This window comes from Anas acuta, chromosome 14 (assembly GCF_963932015.1).
Source record: "Anas acuta chromosome 14, bAnaAcu1.1, whole genome shotgun sequence".
In the NCBI taxonomy this organism is placed as follows: Eukaryota; Metazoa; Chordata; class Aves; order Anseriformes; family Anatidae; genus Anas; species Anas acuta.
This window is the reverse complement of record NC_088992.1, coordinates 3,957,349-3,978,019: the sequence shown is the minus strand read 5'-3', so window position 1 is coordinate 3,978,019 and position 20,671 is coordinate 3,957,349. Positions and strand designations below refer to the sequence as shown.

General features: G+C 36.6%; 1 protein-coding gene across 3 annotated transcripts in view; it reads left to right on the top strand.

Annotated features, from left to right (window-relative positions):
- Positions 1-20,671, top strand: part of TRPC7 (transient receptor potential cation channel subfamily C member 7) — a 91,222-nt gene that overhangs the window by 23,110 nt on the left and 47,441 nt on the right. For 2 of the 3 annotated variants that reach the window (XM_068698292.1, XM_068698290.1), the window contains exon 2: positions 5,298-6,075. In XM_068698292.1, coding sequence (XP_068554393.1) covers positions 5,298-6,075 — 778 coding nt within the window. Of the gene's footprint in view, positions 1-22; positions 103-5,297; positions 6,076-20,671 lie in introns of those variants that run through there. The other variant, XM_068698291.1, reaches the window with a different exon arrangement.

The window sequence follows — 20,671 nt, the reverse complement described above, 5'->3', positions numbered from 1 at the left end:
TATCATTTTCCTTTATCTATAGGAGCTGTTGGGAATACAGCTTCCTGCAACTGCTTTGTAGGACTACTCTGCAAAGGAATGAATATCTGCAATATTTATTGGGTATGTGCACACCACCCACCCCCACAACCCCCAGCCTGAATAGAACTAAAATAGTCTATTAATTATCCTTGGATATGTATGCAGAATGACCAAGTTTTTAATAGTACTGTAACAGTTTTAGCTATCTCAAGACTAAATAGAAAGGTACTTCTGCATTTCAAAGCATAAAAAGCTTCAGAATAAACTGTTCTAAAACCACGCCAGCTATCCCAAATGATATTCAGCTGTATACATAGTAAGTCAGCAATAAGTAAAAAACAACACTTAAAACTTTTGTCTTAAAGGAAAATGTCCTGACTTAAAGTAAGACTTAGAGAGTTTATTTAAGATACTAGAGAAAATAAAGATCTCAGAGAGATCTGATAACATATGCCTACACAGCACTTGGAACTCCAGAGTACCCTGTTGCATATACTATAACAAATATTTGCAGTTTGTGTTCAGTCTGTGCTCCTCACCTGAAGTCTGGAGTCTCCTACAAAATATGTTGTCAATTTTTTAACCAAAAGGTACAACATCTTACTATTTTTGCTCAGAGCAATTTTATTTACTGTTTTAAATGTGTTAATTTCTATATATAGATTTGTGTCTATTTGTAGAGCTTTGTTCCCTTATTTTTTCTTCATGGTTATAGCATGGCTTCAGTGATCAGATTTTCTTTGTGGAAGGGCTAATAGGGAAAAAATGTTCCATTTGATATATAATAGCTGTGGCAATTCCAAAGAGGCCTCAGGGATTCTACAGCCTTTCTGTGCCCAGATTCTTTTTATAAACATTGGTGTAAGTAAAAAGAAAAAGAACAAGTAAAATTTCATTCTGACAGTTTCTGAGGCTGCACAAGAACCAAGGGTTATGTTCTGAGAATGGCTTTCCAAAGCTAAAATTTACTTTTCACCATGACAGAGTCAATGTTTTATCAAAGCCTCCCCTCATGGTTGTTTTACCAAGCGTGGCTCATAGTAATGGTTACTTACCCTAGTTTTCTGTAGTAGTTTCTAGACAAAGAGGCCAATTGAAAGGGAACAAGGGAGAATCATGTCAGCCTCTCTTCACAAAAATGAAATTCAAAGACTAGTCAGAGTCCTTAAGTAACTAAAGGCACCTTTGTGAATGCCCTGCTCAATTTTCAGGCTTTTGGTCATTTTAAAGGTGACATCTCTTGAGAATTCCAGAATTACTATAGACCCTAATACCCATTCATTTCAATACCTATTCAGACTTCAGATATATCTACTCAACCAGATATCATTCAGTCTGTCCTACATGCTTTTAAAGTTCTGGTTCAAAGCCCTGTTGTAAAAACTCCAATTTAACCTCTTAAGGTTATTGGAGGTTAAGGTGTCTTTGAACATTTTCTCCAAGCCTGATGTCGAGATGGAAGTTTTGCTGATCCAGAGTTGCTTTTGCTGTGTGGGAACATGCTGTATGGGAATATGCTGCGTGGGACCTGAGAGGTGACAAAAGACCCTACATGGTGTAGACTAGAGCACTGTGGAAGGGAGGACCAAGGAGAAAAAGCATTTTTTAGGGTAGGCTCAAAATGAAGCAGCCCAGTTTCTTCTCTGTGTTTCCCTTGTCCTACATGTATGGCACTCAACCAAGAGAGTTTTGTTGCCAGAGTAAGATTTTCAGCTTCAACAGTGTTTTCAAGTGACAACACACCAAGAACAAACCTCATGTTATGCCATGTTCCCATGTGAGATGTTGAGTGTCTCAGCTCCTAGTAACTTCAGTGCAAGTTCAAGTATCTATTCTTAGTCACTTTAATTAAGAGCTGAGATACTCCCAGATGATGATTTGTTAAGAGCTAAATCACCTTTCAGAAATGGCTATTCTTCTTCACTTACCACAGGAGTCCAGATGTATTATAGCTCAGTTGGCTTTATAAAGCTGGATGCACATTGCTGTAAGCAGTATTTAGGCCCTGAAATTTTTGGTTTCCTTTTCCCAGAACATTTTCTCTCCAACAACACCGCATACATTGGCATTCTTTCCTAGAAAAACACAATATTTAATTGCAGTGCCTGATGAGTTTGATCGCTAGCTGTCTCAATAAAATATGCAAATGCAGAGTCATTTCAATGCAAACCACCTTTAAATAAAAATGGTAAGATAAATGCAATCAAGTTACAATTACTTTTTTAAGAGAGCACATTACACACATTCAGTAAATATAATTATTTCTGAAACTGCCTGCATATAACTGAAAAGCAGAGTAGAAAATGTGCCGAGTACAGTCATGACATTAGAGAAGACTTGGGTTTCCAAGATTCTCAGCTACTGCATATATTACTCTTTGCACTGCCACTTCTCTATCACGATTCAGTGTTCAGGTCAAAGAGTAATTATAACTTTATTTTCAGAACAAGAGTTGATAGCTGAGCATTTCTCATGAAATCATTCAAAGTTAAAAGTATAAATTTTTATTCTTCTCCTGCTCTCTAGAAAGACAATAAAGTGCAGTGCTGAGATATTGATCTTCCCTGCACATGAGCAAGACTGGGGGTCATAATTCCCCTGAGTCAAAGCCTTCTGATTTACGGTGCTCTTGCCCCTGTCTGTAAGCAGTGGAGATTAACTCTGTGCTGTGGGAAATCCCTGCAGAACATTTATTATAAGCACAATTTTGTATATTAATTATCTTTTTGGAGGGCAGGTATGCTATTCTGTTTCCTTTTTTTTTTTTTTCTGATGCAATTTCTGTTGCTAGAAACAGTGTTTGAAACCAGCATTGTCTCTGGATTGAAGAAAGTGAAATGAAGGTCCTTTTTTGAAGGAAAAGGATTAATTTCCAGCAGTTGTTTGAACCATTGCCAGATCATCCTTATAAGGTTCTTAACATTTTAAGATATTTCTTTTATTTCTTTTAACATCCAGGAAATCCCAAGACTGAAAATGTGTAAAGTGTTTTGGGGTACTGTATGTCCTCAATGAACAAAACCACAATTCAGATGGAAAGCATTTATTTATATGTGAAGATCTTGCTTGAACTCAGAAAGTCTTCAATTTTCTGTTTCTTAACCTTTACAGGTTTCTTAAGTGCTGTCCTGAATAGCTATGGACAAGGGCTCCAGTTTACACAAGCACTTTAGCATATGGTTCATAATAGTTCATTTTAAGCACACTAGTCTTGACCTCACTGAGACTGGCTGTGAGATGAAAGCTAATTGCTGTTTGTAATATTTGGGCTCCACTACAATCCATGGAACCTGTTCAGTCAACTTCAAAGAGGTCCCAGTTTTACTCCAGGCATTTTGCTGCTTTAGAGACCCCTGTCTTCTTCTCAATGTTAGGTATGTTAGTAGCACAGTATATTTTATTTTATTTTATTTTATTTTATTTTATTTTATTTTATTTTATTTTATTTTATTTTATTTTATTTTATTTTATTTTATTTTATTTTATTTTATTTTATTTTACCTTCTGCTGTTTTCTCCTGTAAAAAAAATTTGTGCACTCTTGAGGATTAATTTATTTAACTCTTTGTCCTCCATTATTCTGCCCCTCGTCTTTGTGTACTTCCTCAACTTTTATTCATACTGGAAGGGATTAATTTTAAGATTCATGTAGAATTTTATCTCCCAGTGGAGCACGGAATGTTACGTTCAGTTCCTTTCAGTTTTCAAGTTGTTCTACTGATGTATTAAAGCCTACGGGGAATGGTTCTTACTTAATTATGAACCTCATTTTCAACCTTGTATAGTCAGAAGAAAAAAAAAAAAGTTTTATTAGGATTTGTTTGAATTTTAATGCAGCTGTTAAACAATACTGTAAAATTTATATATAAATATAAACCTCTCTTCAATACTAGTTTTCTCACCTGGATCAGCTGAAAAAAAAAAAAAAGAGTTAAAATGACAGGTATATATGTGTATATCTTAATTCCATAAGAACAGCTATCTGAAGAATTTCTGTATCTGGACACTGGTATTCTGGTATTTGGGGGTTCATATATACTCTCTCTGTCTCTTTTTTTTTTTTTTTTTTCAATCTTCCTTCCTTTGCTTTTTTCTTCTCCCAAAGAACACATTACTGAAAGCAATGTTTCTACTCCACTTTGTCTCTTTGTCTCTTGGTACCTTTTCTTCTCATCATTCATGACAGCACTTTAAAACTCCAGTAGTAATTTTTTTTTTCAGAGCACCACATGAACTTTTCATTGAGTGAAGGTCAAAACTGAGTTGGAGAACAGATGGAGCATGGAAAGATGAACCTTTGCCACCCACTGAGCATTAACACCTGCTTATTTGTTACATCTGCCTGCTACAGCTTAGATGCTCCTGAAAATTTTACCCAAGTGATTTAGGACTTGCTATTGGACTGAGTGCAAATGCCATTTGTGAAAGTGTTTTTGTTTTTATCTTTTTACTCAAGCTGTGCTTTCTTTGGGGGTGTCAATTAACTTCATGTGTTTAGAGTCTAACAAAGAGATTTTGTTGAGATGTTATTGAAGTAAAATGTGAAGATTAACAGCGAGACAGCACTAAATGTAAAGTGTGAATTTTAAGAAGGTAGGGAGATTCAGGATCTCTTTTGATTTTGTACAATGGGGGAGTCTACATCCCCTTGGAGCCCAGTTGCACATAACAGTTTTCTTTGAAGATTTCAGTGGAGATGTAATAAGAGTAGTTTGTCTTCACCTGTCTACTCCAAGTGAAGGCTTCTCCACCACATAATCAGTGGGGAAACTAATGATCCTTTCTGATCAGTTCATTCTTTTATCTTGTTTGTAGTCTTGTTGTTTTTCAGTACTAGCTCTCAGAAAACTGCTTATTGGGAAGAGACATGATCCTAAATCAGGAATTTTACCTGTGTTTTATAGTAGTGGGCCCTAGATTTGAGTACTTGTATTTAGAGTAACTACCAACTGTATTTTAGCATGAAAATTTAAGCAGTCATACATTGAACTACTCTAGATGAGGAAACAGAAAAATGATATAATGTCACACGTAAGCAAGCAGTATTGGGTATTCTTGTTCAAATCTAGAAGGGTGTATGTCAGCAGAAAACTTGCCTGTTGTCCAGAAAACTGTTATTTATTCCACAGGTATCCTAAACAATTTTAAACATCTGTTTCATATCATAAAAATCCAGTAAGCTCAAAGAGTAATGAGGTATTTCTAACCTTACTTCAAGTTATGTGAAATTCTAAATCTCCAAGAATAAAACCAACATTCTTTTCTGTTCTTCTGCAGGTTGAGAAACACCAATTATAAAAACATGCATCGAAGGCACACAACCCTTCGGGAGAAGGGCCGGAGGCAGGCCATTCGGGGTCCAGCCTACATGTTCAATGAGAAAGGCACCAGCCTGACTGCAGAAGAGGAACGTTTTCTCGATTCTGCAGAATATGGCAACATTCCAGTTGTCCGAAAAATGCTGGAGGAATCCAAAACCTTGAACTTTAATTGTGTTGATTATATGGGACAAAATGCCCTACAGTTAGCTGTAGGGAATGAGCATCTGGAAGTGACGGAGCTCCTCCTCAAAAAGGAGAATCTAGCTCGAGTTGGGGATGCACTTTTGTTAGCCATCAGTAAAGGATATGTGCGCATAGTCGAAGCAATATTGAATCATCCAGCCTTTGCACAAGGGCAACGTCTCACACTCAGCCCCCTTGAGCAGGAACTGAGAGATGATGATTTTTATGCCTATGATGAAGATGGAACTAGGTTCTCCCATGACATTACCCCCATCATACTTGCTGCCCACTGCCAGGAGTATGAAATTGTTCACATCTTACTACTAAAAGGCGCACGGATTGAAAGGCCACATGACTATTTTTGCAAGTGCAACGAATGTATTGAGAAACAGAGGAAAGACTCCTTTAGTCACTCTCGATCAAGAATGAATGCCTACAAAGGATTAGCCAGTGCTGCTTATTTGTCTCTTTCCAGTGAAGACCCTGTCCTTACCGCTTTAGAATTAAGCAATGAATTGGCCAGACTAGCCAACATTGAAACTGAATTTAAGGTAATTTACTACCATGGCTTTATCCTTGGTTTGAATGTGTTCAGAGTACTGTATATTTCATATGTCTGATCAAGTCCTGGCTTGCAGTCTTGGGGGGAGGAAACAGAAGCAATAAAATCTGTCATATGCATTCTCCAGATAATAAATATTTGGGACTGAATATTGCTTATTTTAACAGAGCCATCCTTACTTGGAATTTTTATTTTGTTTATTGTGATTACTTAGAATCTTTAGCTTGCAGCAGGAATAAAAATCAAATTATTTTATTCCAAAAATGCAAACCCATTTCCTGTAAGAAAGGTAAGTCTTTCTTAATTGATTTTTAATCTATTTTAGAGACAAAGATCAACAGATTGTCTTAATTGATTAAGAATTCAGCATATCTAGTTGTGTTAAAATGACAAAAAGTGTAAATTCAGCACTTTTACTTTTCTGCAAAACAATTCAAATTGCGTGAATGATGAATTGATGACTGATGAATATCATGAAAAAGGAGGGGGGAAATGATAAAGAGATTGTTATGGAGTTTATTTTTGTGCCAAACATAACAGTGACACTTGCAGAACTCTTTGACATGTTCTTCAAGATTTGCATTATCATAACGAGTTTGTAAATATCCAATGTCATTTGCATTATTTCACTAAGTCATGTACATGGGATAAATAGTATTGTCTTCCTTTATAACATAAATTAATCATGGAAAAATTCATTTTCAGTAGCTCAGTCATCAAGTTAAGACTGTTTTCTGACTTATAACTACTGTGCAGCTACACTCATGATCAATGACTCTGGGGTAATAGAGTCTATGTTGTGGGTAAACTGGGGCACGATGCCTGTCAGGAATCCATTATTTTCAATTTAGTAAACTATTCAAGCGTTAAAGCATTCCTTTCAAGGTATACAGCTATATGCTCTCTAATTTAAGAGTGACAAGAAGCATGCTCTCAAGCTGTTACACTTGAAACTTTGTAGTAAGTCTGTAATAAGGGAAAAATACCCAAACCACAGACCTTTTTAGGCAACAAAATTAGGGAAGATCTTGCAAACTCTTTTTCCCCTTGTGAATCAGAATTGGAAAGACTTAACATTTTAAAAGAAAGTTTTAACCCATGTAACATTCAGTCCTGGAAAAGCAGCTAACAACATTAATATCTCATTAATGTTCCAGCTTCTTTTTAGTAGGAAAACATATCCTGTGTGAAGCATGAGAAGTCTCCGTATTGCATGTCTGTCATCTCTGAAAAGTGGCTTGTTGCAAAAAAACAAGTCTACCAGAATCCTTCCTTTTGTTCATAGAGCTGCCAACATAGTTGAGACTGGCACTGGCAGATACATGAATCCTCTGGGAGCAAACAAGATCTTGAGTGTTGAATAGTCTCATGGTGGTTAGCCTACAGCTCCCCAGGCTGACAAATAGAATAAATCAATAGAGGAAAATCATTAAAAATCCTTTGCCATTTTTTTTTTTTTTTGTATTTCCAGGAAGGTTTTCCAATTTTCATTGCCTTATTAGAAGGTTCTGTATGTTAGTGAAGTACCTCAGCAGTAGTGCACTTCAAAATTTTCATATTCTTTTAATATATTTACATTTCCAGAAATAGGAAACATCTCAATATTATAATGTATTCTCATTGTAGGAAAAGAAATTAAGATGTATGTATTTATTCAAAAATATTTATTCTTATTAATATAATCATTGTGGTACAGAAAAGGGTATTAATACAGCAGTGTTTTTTTATTGTTTTATTTTTTTTACAGAAAATTATAGGATTTTATTTCTAGAAAATATAACATTTTCGGAAAATGTATTTAAGAAGTTCACAAATGGTGAAAAATTTATGAAATCAGACAAGTTCCAGAGGGCTTCTTTTGTGCGTGCTTTTAAAAAAATATTTTCCCCAACCTTTTACTTTTTTCTTTTTCTTTTTTTTTTTTTTTTTTTGAAGTTCTGTAATTACCATTAGCCCAGAGAACTCAACATTTCTCATGCAGATATCTTCACAGCCAGGTGACTCTTCTAAGACTGAAATGTTAATAGCAGAGATAACAGAACCATTTTTATAGTTTCATTGATCCCCTTGGCAGATTAAATTTCTAGGAAAACATCTGCAGGAAGTGTCCTTGCAACTACTTTTAAGAGCAGCAGCAGGCTTACATGTAATATTACTCTACATGGCCTGAAAACTGACAGAAAGGCAGGATAGCAGCTGTGTTTATTTACTCTTTTCTTAAAGCTGTGACTGTGAACTCCTGGTTCTGATGGGATCCTACTCTACACCCAGGTCTGTGTTACAACCTTCCATGCTCCCAAAATAAACTACATTCTTCAAGATCAGGAGATGTCCTTGTGATGAAGACCATCAGCCAATTCATTCCATTTAGCAATCCAGGCAAATTAAATTACAGAATCACAAAGTAGGCTATGAAAATATCTCACCAATTGTAAGTGGTAAATAAGATCTCAGGTCCTGTTGATTAAAATGTTACTGAAAGCATGATCAAAAACACCACCTGGAAGACATATGGTGTGTGGTCTTTCTTTATCAATCCTACCAATGTTGTCAGTTCATTTACTATAGCATGTGTTTTGTTTCTAAATGATATGCCTCCTGCTGTTGTTCTTTTGCCTGTTGTCCTTTCTTTATAAAATGCTGAGATCCAAAATTGACCATGTATTTGTGGAATGTCCAGGCTGATGGGCTGCAACTGGCTGCTGCCCTATTTTGAGGAACAATGGCTCTTGTGACAGCAAGTCAAGTGTGTAGATGCCTACAGAGATATGCCTGCTAGGAACTGCTTGTCGTTTCAGTGGGGCTGCAGTAATGTGAGACAGCTGAGGCTCAAAATACTAAATCCTCACGGTATCAAAAAAGAGTGGTAAAATGGCCCAGGAGTCTCAATGGCTTGTATCAGTTAGGGATGATCTGGTATCCCCACAATTAAACTCTTTTTCCAGTAACACCACCTTTTTTGTACCTAAATTTTTAACTTCACAAGAAGTACTTGACCTAAACATTTTATGAAAAATGACCTTATAAAGTTGTTCAGGATTTCTGGCTTTAGCTGTATAAATGAGGAACTTGGATCAGATCCTGTACCACTTTTTGTTTATTTATTTATTTATTTATTCTATATGGAATGTAAAAATAATGTGAAGTTCTAAGAAAACTTGGAAAGAAGAGCTGACTGAAAAGATGAATCTCTGCAGTCCTGAATGGGAAATATTTTGGCATAAAAACATATGGAGTTAGGAAAAAAAAAATTATTTATACTATTGCTTTTTGAAATGAATGATAAGAAAATGGAAAAGAGCAGAAAACTTGTGGAGGCAAAATAGCTGGGAGAGGAAGCATTTTGTGAGAAGGGAAATAGCAACAAAAAAATACTGAAAACCATCCAGATGATAAACAATAAGATGCTACTTTGAAATTGGAAGGAAGATTATTTGCTGCCTATCCAAACTGAAGAAACCCTTAGACCTTTTTGCTCTCAGAACAGACTGATTGGAGACAGCCCCTGAGATTCATCTTCCATTAAAAAAAAAGACACTGTTGTGGGAACTTTCCTAATTAGCTTCATGAACACTCTTGCAAATCAATTGCTTAATTTTTCTACTCTGACCTGCTCTTCCTTGAGTGATCCTTTTATCCCTCCATAATCCCTTGCCTTGACATACTCTCTGGCAAGCATCTTACTTCAGATATGTTCAGAAACACCTTTTATTAGTCATATTTATTAATTCAGCAAGATGGTTTTTGAGACTTTAGTGTTTTTATGTGGAGTTACTTTAGATTTTCATTTAATTTTCCAGCATTTTTGTTCTTTTTATTATTTTTTTTTTCAGTCAGATGGGACCTGTGCTTTTAAAAAGACATCTTTTCACTTGTGCAGCCTTTTTGCTGCTTCTCTTTGTTGGGTTTTAAGAAGAGAAGACAGAAGAAACTTCTAAAATCTAGTCCCATAGGTGGAATATACTCACTCCCTTTTTCAACAATTTTATTTTTTCCTCCACAAATACAATCAATTTATCTAGTTCGTATTTTGAAAAGTAAGACTCGCCATTATAAATTCTTTCGAGTATATGAATGGTCACAATTCCCAAGTGATTGTTTCTTGCACCAGCTCTGTGCACACTGCAGTGGAATGGTTATTTCTCTTCCTGGGGATTCTCCGGCAACTGCTCCAAAGAGCATCTGCTCAGGAGTGAAAAACACTTCTCACTGCATCCCTTTCCTCTGCTGCCTCTTGTGACTCATTGCTAAATTTCCTATTGAGAGAGCAGGCCAGCAGGTTATTCAGCTTTATCCAAAATTAATGCCTGATGACACTGACCTTTGATGTGGCTGGGCCAAAACATCCCTTTCAGATGCCTGTTGATCTGCAGTCTGTGTTGTAATTAGCTTGTTCTGTTGTCTCTGTGCTACATCAATTATCTTTGGCTCCTCTAAGGGAAATCCCTGCTGCCTTAGAGGCCATCTTGGTACCAAAGTCAAAAGGATGACTCACTTTATGATTTATTTTTTTACTCAAGTATGGCCCCTGAGAAAGAAGAAAAATCAATACAAAGCTAAATGCATTTATACTTCTAATACACAAGACTTGTACACTTCTGTAGAAATGATGAAAGCTGTTATGTTTTAAAGTATGCTTGTAACTTATAATCTTTTTTTTCAATTTTTTTTTTTTTTTTTGGGGGGGAGGGCATATAAACATTTCAAGGTCAGTCTTTAATGAGAACATTATTTGTTCTTAGAGGTGAGGTTAGGGATGTGGTTTGGTATTTTTTAACTTTAGAAAATAATTGTCCCTTTTCTTTTTCACTCTCACCTAAAAGCCCTTTAACCTTACTGCCTTGAAAACATATATTTAAAAGCTATTGGTCTTTTTTTTTCTTTCTTTCTTTTTTCATTTTGCAGATGCATAAAAGGTATAACCAATTACTCAGCTCATAGTACAGGAAACAATCAAGTCCCAGTAAAGCAGAAAAAACAAATTTCCTATTATTAAAATTTTAACTTGTTCTTGGAAGAACGTAGGTATTAAAATAAGAGAGGAAATTAAAGACAGTCATGGGAATAACCTGAGAGAAGGAAAATATATTTAAGTCTTGTAGTGAAATTTGTGTTTCACTCACCAAGTGGGATTCTGCACATGAGGAATTCATTCTTCATGCTGTTCTTTATCAAACACCAATCCACTAATAATAGATTGTACACTGCATTTGTCTGAGGTAAATTAATTAACCACAGATATATTTTGCATTGATATATAGCAGGGACTGTGGAAAATTGATGCAGAGAAACCTTCTGACCTTAAAAACAAAGCAACAACAACAACAACAACAACAACAAATATTACTCTTTTATTGTTTTATTTAAATACTTATAAATTAAGAAGTATCCGAAGTATCTTTTTTTTTTTTTTTTTTTTTTTTTTTTTTTTTTTTGAGAGCTGTTATTTTAAGTGCTTTCTCTATGCCTGTTCTGTGATTAAATCATTTTCTGCCTGGCACATTGCCCAAGCAAAATGGTTTTAAAATGTTGCTTGAGAAGAAAATCTCCAAAGCTTTTCAGCATGGTTTAGAACCAATGCCAAAGCTGTGATGCCTGGAGCTGTCTTGAAAAAATAAATCTGTATCTGTGAATGTGAAGGTATGTTAGCATCTGTCTATGTCTATTCACAGTAAAGCAGAGTAGTGGATGCTATGATTCATAGTAAAGGGTATAACTCAGCTATATACAACCCACATCTGCATCTGGAAAAAATAAGACTTATTCATGAAAGTTGTAACTCTAGCAGCAGTACTCACTGCTTACAAGGTCATTTAGCCTACTTTTTGGGTGGTTGAGTGACATTGTTAAAATCTCCCAGCTAATATTGGTAAAAAATAAATAAATAAATAAATAAATAAATCTTCTTTAAGAGTTGACTTTTGATAATAAGTAGAAGGGGAGAGTCATTTACTTTTGATATAGACCATCTCTGAATATTTTGTAGTCAGGGTAAAACATAATAATCTTGTAACAAGTTAAACAGGAATTTAACATATTTTGATAGCAGGGTACAAATAATTTAGAACTAATTTCAAAATTTGATTGCATATAAAAACTTCAGCTTCTCACAATTGTATTAATTTCATATTTTGTAACAGGTTTAATGTGGGAGAAAAGCTCCAGTACTTAGTAAAATCATGGCTTATTTAACCATCCCACCCTCTTGGGATTTGTTGAAACCAGGATTTCATCCCCACCTTTTGAAAGAAATACGTAAAGTTAAACCAGAAAGTCTGATCTACAGCTGCTTACTGCTCATAGGTTCCTCTCTTTGTACAAATGAGAAATAATCTGTCACATCTTGGATGGAGAGATCCATCACAGCAAACTAAGCAATCAGCAGTTGTTTTGCTTGATAGGATTTATGCTCCAGCCCAACCTTTACCAAGAGTCTGGGCTATCCCAGAGCAGTTTATTTTTGTCTCTCCGGTCTCTAGACAGGATGGGTGGGGTGAATTTCTCTGTGCTGTCCCTTGCTGCTCTGCCAGGGGACATGGGCTTGTGCAGGCAGATGGAGGTGGCTGCTGCTGCAGTGCTGAGCTGCTCAGGACTGGCTCAGCTGCATCCTCACTGCTGCTGCTGCGGAGAGGAGCACTCCTGTTTCCCTGCTGTTTTGCTGCCAGCTGCTAGTAGCACTGGGATAAATAGGGGGAATGATTTGGCCAGTTGCCTGGGTTTAGTTAACAGTGACGGAGTGTTTTCTTTTCTTACCCACTGAGTGTGCAAGGCCAAATGAGTCCTGGTGTTCAAAACTGGTGCATCTACTCGATGGAAATGCGGACGGGGCTCCTGCCACATGCAGCTGGACATTTCTAGAGGAGACTTGTTGGCCCTTTCCATGCCAGGTCTCCAACAAAAAGCACAGAGTTTGTGTGCCTTTGAGCTTGCCCTTACCAGCACACTCACCATTCATTTTAGAGAGTTTTCTAGGAGCACTTATGGAAATAAAATTGCACAGTAATGCAATTACCCTTTCTCCTCCCCTCAGCAATAAATGGTACCAAGAGGTATACTCTAGAGCACCAAAGATGAAGACATTTTTCAGAAAGATGAAATCAAATTATTGATGGGGAAAACAGATGGAAAATGATTCTACCACTATTGCAATATCAGAGTAACACAATATTGGTAAGCTTTGTGTTTAATTGGAAACACCAAATGCCCAAGCTTTCAGCTAATACCAGTGCATTGGTTTTTAGGGAATAGTTAGGAGCCAAGCAGTTTGTGATGAGCAAGATGACTGGTTTCCAAAGACTGCTGCTTATTATTCACATTGGGCAAGGATATCTACTGGAACTACAAAAGAGCATAATTAGGACTATTGCTCTGAATAGAATAATAACACTAGATCAGCAGATGGGAGAATAGAGTCAGGTACATTTATCCAAGGCACTGTAGGGAATTCATATTGTATTAATGAATGTAAACGAAGTAATACATTCTGAGCATCTCAAGTCCAACATCAAAGTGGATGCAGATGGGAAGTGATTTAGTTTATCGCTCATTGTGTTGTTAATTGTTGTTATTGTAGATAATTATAATGAACCCATCCTCACTGCATCTAGGCAGGCTATCCACTGGATTGTGGATAAACAGGAATGGTATACAAACAATTTTATATTACCACAAAATGGAGCTAGGTACTTTAGTGTCTATGGTTTTTGGCATTTACGTGATAAAAAATACCAATTTCCTGGAATAAAATTTGTTGCAGAGAATTTTACACCAGTGCAGTGTAGAAATTGCTCTTTGCCGAGTGTGTCATTTCATTGTCACCATTCGATCATCAGGAACTGGACTCATTTCAGAACAGAGAAATGTAATTATACACTTTCTATATTCATACTTTTACTTTAAAAAGTGTCACAGCATCATCTCTTAGTGTTCTAAGGGAGAGGATTGATGTCCATACAGCTCAGTGCTCTGCAGTTGGAAAGGTTTTCTGAAGTGCTCAGCTGCTGGTTAGATGCTGTGGGGACCAGTATTTCTTCCACTAGCACTTTGTACACTGGTGCTTGTTTCTAGTTTTCCAAGGAGCTGTTTTTGTTGGACATTGGGAACTGTGGCTGTTGACTGTTTGAGACCTGAAAGACATACACTTGTTTTAGTAATCAAAGTAGTTACATTGTGGCTCTCAATTAAGCCAGCATTACTTGCAGGCTCAATTAAAAGGAGTCTGCCTCCTTATATACTGGTGCAGCCTGTAATCAAAACTCTTCTGAGAGATGGGACTTAAGCTGAAAGTGACAAATTTAGGTCATCTTAGGAAAAAAAAAAAAAAGAAAAAAAGAAAAAAAAAAAGCATAGGTGTGTTAAGCAATTGATTGATTTAAATTTAAATCCATTATTTTTTCCATCTGGTTATGAGGAAACACAAGGGTTTTTAAGCAGCTGATCTGAAATAAGCCATACAATTGAGGAAGAGTAGCTAATGCATTTAGTGCAAACTACCTAATCTGTCTCAAGTTGTATAGGAAATGTTGATTTCTGCCAGTGGAGCTGGTAACAGAAAGGTCAGGGAAGTAATAACCATGGGAAAATCCCACAGAGAAAAAGTATGGAAGGTATGTGAAATGAGGAGTGTGGCCCAGAGGTAACTTTTACTTTTATATATCTACCACATCTGATCTGCAGATGTGCTACACATCCTCTTGTTGTGTGCAAGTGCTCTTGAAGAAAACAAAATAGGTGACAAAAATGTAAGTTAACCCCTGCACTGCACTGGGCTCCTGCTTTTATGAAATACTTATGGGGTAAGAAAAGGAATTATTTCTGCAAGATGACAGAATTAAGGTTGTGATAAACGTTCCTCTAACGCAAGGGATGCTTCCATTTTTTAAAAATAAGAAAAGCCATTTCTCAGTGTCATATCCCCACAGAAAGAGCAAGCAAATATTTGCGAATAATGCAGAAGGATCGAGCCTTGCACTGGATCATCATGGGCTTGATTTTGCAGCTGGTATTAATGGATGTTAAGTTCTTCACCAATAGAATTAGCAGGATATTATTTTGAAATGAGTATTTTGTAATTAATAAAGAGAAGCTGTCAACAAGGCATAGGGAGACAGACCTTCACTGAATGTGTGCATCCCTGCACTTTGAATGCCAAAGCATTTAGCTAATACCCCTGTATAGCCTGTCCTGTTTATGTTATATCCAGGGCTGCTATCTTCTGAAAACAGGTGTTTCAGCATAAACATTCAAATGAGCTTGAGAAAATCTGCAGGAAGGTAAAAAAACACCTTTTAATTAGTTGAGCAATCAAAAACACGTGGCTTACTTGTGATGTGGGTTTGAAAACCAGCTGAGATTTTACGAAAGAGAAGCATATCAAGAATCAAAGTTTTTCAGCTTTTTTCTTATGCTAAAAAGCTACTGTGCCAACTCTGAGATTTAAATACTCTAATTTAAAAAAAAAATAAAAAATTGTCAACTAACATCATTTATGTTGTAAGTGTATTTAAATATCTAAAGAGACCTGGAATAAAGTGTTAGTTCTCTGCTGAATAAGATTGATTTTATTCTGTGCCCTGGCATGCAATGGAGATGTTCAGTGACAGTATTTGTCAGGATGAAGGTTACATTGTGTGAAAGGAGTGCAGGAGCAGGAGATGTTCTTCAGGTAACTTCTTAGATGACTTAAAAAAAAAAAAAAAAAAAAAAAGTATTATACTCTGTTCAGGGTGAGAACTTTAAATAAGTCAAATGATCTACCAATTTCAGTATTCACTTGTAGAGGAAATATTTAAAATTCTCTTATGCCAAGGAATCTAAAGTTTTGGCTAAAGAGTTAGGAATTGTCTTTTTCCTTTACTTTTTTTTTTTTTTTCCTTCCCCATAGGATATTTGAAAATATTATTGTATTTACTTCCTCAAATAATCCATTTGTACAATCCAAAGTCATTTTAGATTACAATTTATATATATATATGTGTGTGTGTGAGTGTGTTTTTAAGATCTTTGCATAAAATGAAAGCTTTTAGGATATAAAAGTGAAGTGTTTTCCATGTTCCTATATTTTTATTAATGGAAAGAGTGCATAAAATCTGTTAGTTTAGGTCCTACAGAAGCTGTATATATTGATATAGTTGGTAGACATATAAGAGACATGGAGAAAAACAGTAGACATAAAGTGGGGAGGTTTCTGCTGCCTTTGACCATTTAAACTTTATAGTTCTTGGAATATTCAGTGATAAATTTACAGGATCTGTTTCTCATAGTTATCACTTTCAATAACGAACTTTATTCTGCATTCAGTTTTATGAACTGATGATGGATATAAATCATACTGCATAATGAGGTTTTTATTGAGAAAAAATAGAAGGAAACAACCTTCTGTTGAACATAATTTATATTTAGTGACATCTGGTGTAACATCAATAATCTATTATTGCAGAAGCTTACTCAATGTTATTCATCTGGACCTGTGGAGGATGTTATAAAAGCACAGTCATAAATTTTAAGGGATTTCCTAAGTCAACCACAGAAATCCTTATCACTGTCTTGGCTAGCTTCTTTAATGGTCTGGTGTATCTGTCGGAAAAAACTGCAAGATGAATTGCAGTCATTGGGTTGTTTTCATACAGCTCCATCCCCTTGTTGAAGGGAGATATCTCAGAGATCAGCTTCAGCAATGCATATGAGGAGATGAATTGCAGCTAGAAAGCCTGATCTATAGAGAAAAAAAAGGTAAAAAAAAAAAACAACTGTGATGAATCAGTCAGTAAAGCTGCCATTGAAATCCCTGTAATGATGCAGGGGATGATATTTTCATGGCTCATTGGAAGGCACGCAATTTTTGGTCCCCACTCAAAGCATACTGTTGTTTTCTGGACTTCTTTTGCCAAAAATAGCATGAACACAATACTGTCTGCTTTGTCCTTGGGCTCTTTTATTGCATGCATCTCTTGCTGTCTTCTGACACTCCCTTGCAGGACGTAAAAGCACTTTGCCTTGAGGCACTGCCCCTCTGCACTGCCACACAGCGACCTGGCACTCCTCAGAGAGCAATGCAAGTGCCATGCTTAGCTTGGCTCCATTTAGAAAGGACCAAATTGTTTGGAAAACAACACAGGCACATTTTTGAAATGTCAAACTCTTGTATTTGAACAGCTTGTTTATTATATTATGCTCTTTGGGGGTGAAGAAGTCAAGGTCTGGATCGTTTCAAAATGAACCAGTGGCATCTGTTGCTATCTCCAGACAGACTTAGCAACATGCACCTGAGTAGTGAAATGTTTAAAATGAGCACTTGTCTTTATTTTCAGAGATATGCCCATTGAATGTGACACAGCACACTCAAAGCTCTAAAAAATCACTGATGTGCTGCCACTTAAGAAATAAGAGAACATAAACCAATGAGATGTTGTTCTTTCTGGAAGATTAACTCTATAGCCTTGGCATCATCTGTGCATACAGGCATTCAGTCTGGAAATAATAGAAATGCACTTGGCTGTATTCAAAGATACCAGCAGTTACATGCATAGTCAACAGAGCTCTGAGGAAGGGTTTTCAGTGCCCCTGAGAAGACAACATGGTTACAGGAGCAGGAGCAGTGCTAGGACCTTTCATAGCAACTCCTCTCATCTCCCTTCCTCCCACAGGCCTTGTGCTTTTTTTCCTTCTGAAGCATATGGCCAGTCATAGACAGTGTAAACACCCAGAAGGAAATTGGTCCAACAGCTTCTAAACTGGCTCTTGCATTTTTCATGTGAAATCTAATTGGTAAATATTTATAAGCACTCTGAGTATTTGACATGATTGTTATTTAAAATCTTCATTTCAAATCTGGCATGTAATCTTACTGGCTTCCCCCCTCCTTTCTCTTACCTTTTTTTTCTTTCTACATTCATTTTTATTTGAGGCAGTTTTACAGATTTATTTAACATTTTATTTCCTTTCTGCTGCTTCTCCTCAAAAAGATAATCTCATCAATGCAGTATTTCCCTCCGTGATATATGTGTATGTGTGATGCGGACTAAATGCAAAGAGCCAAGAGCTTCAAGGAGATATCAAGAGTCTCTGTGCTACATGCCTACAGCTTTTATGTGCACTGCAAATTTAATGTTAGGCAGAAATGCCAGATTTACTGCCAAATAGATACCTCACAGACAAGGTTGGATTTAACAGGTCTGTGCCATGCAGTTAACCTATGAATACACTGAGAGCACACAGAGGTTTTCTGGTGCCATGACGGCCCCAGTCACAGGTGCTGGACGTGCATTGTCATGAGTTGTAGACATCCTGGATTTGTGTGGAAACCCTCATATTCCAGAAAGCCAGGTTTATAAGACAGGCAATATAAGATGGACATTATATATACATATATACATATATATGTGTATATATATATATATATATATATAGTATATAGACCAACCATCCTCTCTGCTCCCCTTTTTATTTGCTGACTTTTGTTTGGACATGAAATGTGTATTGATAAGCAACATTAGGCTGTATTTTTTAATAGAAAAAAGGGTGTAGGTGAAATCATCCTGAGCCAGATACATTGTTGTATATTCAAATGGGTACTCTTCTCTGATATTAGCTTTCTTGATCTGACCTTGTAGATTTAGCAGAGGCTAACAGAACAATTAGTGGTTGTGGTGCCTGCCCTGCTTTTTATACATGCTATTTGGAAGAAATTAGAGTTAATTTAATGAAATGCCCTAAATGGTAATGTATGGACTGATTTTCATGAATGGTGCAGGCTGTATTTTACTCATGTATTGTGCACTATCCTGTGGCTCTGTGGCCCATTTACAGCAGCAACTGTGTACTGAGTAGTCTACAACAATTACCACCAAAAAAATAAACATAATAATTAAAAAAAAAAAAAAAGCTGATTGACAAAAAAGACAGTTTCAAGCACATTGCTTGAAAGTATTTTGTCAGCATTCATAGAACTAGAGCCTAAAGTGTGCTCTTGAAGCTGGGACTGGGAAGGTAGAAGGCTTGAAAGCAATTTTGAGGGACATGGAGGATTTTCATAATTGTATACAAAGTTGTTTGATCCTCTTTGTTTCTGAACCATTGGCACCACTTCAGTTTCTCATCTGCACTGATGGGTTCAGCAAATCTCAGACCTGCTTGCTGCACGTCACAGCATTGACACCAAATTTCTCAACTTGCCATCCAAAAAGCACTTGCAGTGCTGGCATTTCAGAGGTAGGCTCCCCTGGATGAGGACGTTCCTCTTCAATCTTTGATGAGGATTGCTTTTGAAATAGTTATTTTTTCATTAACTAACCAAGACAGGTGACTGGTCTTACTTTTGCCATTTCACTTAACTTTTTACTCAAACTGTATCCCTCTGACCTGAAACAGCCCTTTTCTGTAGAAGTATGGGTGGTTTTGAACAGATGTAGAGATATGACAGACTTCATTTAGAACATAATCAACAGATAATAATACGGTACTCAGAGAAATTGCAGTGAATGACAAGTACCATTAGCCTTTTCAAAACAGCAAAATCAGACATTTTTAACTCCACATGAACAACAGTGTCAGGAGGAGCAGGAAATGACTGATTTGGATTTATTTTTTTATTATGTTCTAGTTTTAAAAAATTATATTGTAACATTCCCAAGTGTTATCCAGATTTTTCTCTGATCACTGTCTCTATAGGAAATAAAATACTGTGTTATCTGAAGCAGATTGGCACTCTTGTGCCCTTGGTTGCATCCTTCATCTCCCTCCCTGAGGCTTGCCAGCACTCAGGCTGTGAGGATGAGGCCCCAGCATCCCTCATATATGATTTGTGGTTTTCATTACTGTAAAGATTAGTCTGCTTTATGAAACTCCTACTTTTCAGACTTTTCTAATGTGGTGGTTAATCAGAATACTCAGGAAGCGTTGGGTTATAGTCACTGCCTGGGTACAAAACCTGTCTTTTGCATTGCTGCTCCGAGAACTGAGCTGGGTTTCCTCTTGGCTCTGCCACCACTCACAAAGCCATGCCTGGGGCTGGGGACTTTCATCCTTCTCAAAAGCTCATCTCAGCACTCCTTGTGCAGTATCTCAGATGCCCCCAAATGTGTGAACTACAGGCAGTTGATGCAGCACTGGCATATACACCGATACCATGTGCATACACTTGTAAATCTAGTTTTCTGTCAGATTTTACCCTTTCCTGTGACTCATAACTCAGTATTTTATACACAGGTAGGGCATTTCTGCTTGCGTCATCAAAGCTTTCTGTGCAAGCCTGGGTCAGGAGATGTTTGCCTGGCAGTGTCCTTCTAATCTCAGTTTTTACTAAAGATACAGCCAACAAACTGCTTGCAAAGGGAAAGACACTGACCTCAGGAGAATCACTGAGTGCTGTGTTCTCATCATCAAATGGAGTAAGATTTCTATGCTGACAGTGAGCATCAGGGAAGCAAGAAAAAAAAAATACAATTTTTTTTGTATAAGAGATCTAGTCAGAAGTCACACCACTTGCAGTGATCCTTGATGGAGTTTGCCAGCTGGGAGTATGCCATTTATATCTGCACTTTCCTGGTTGCTAACTAAACTAATTTCCTTAAAAAAAGCAGAAAAGG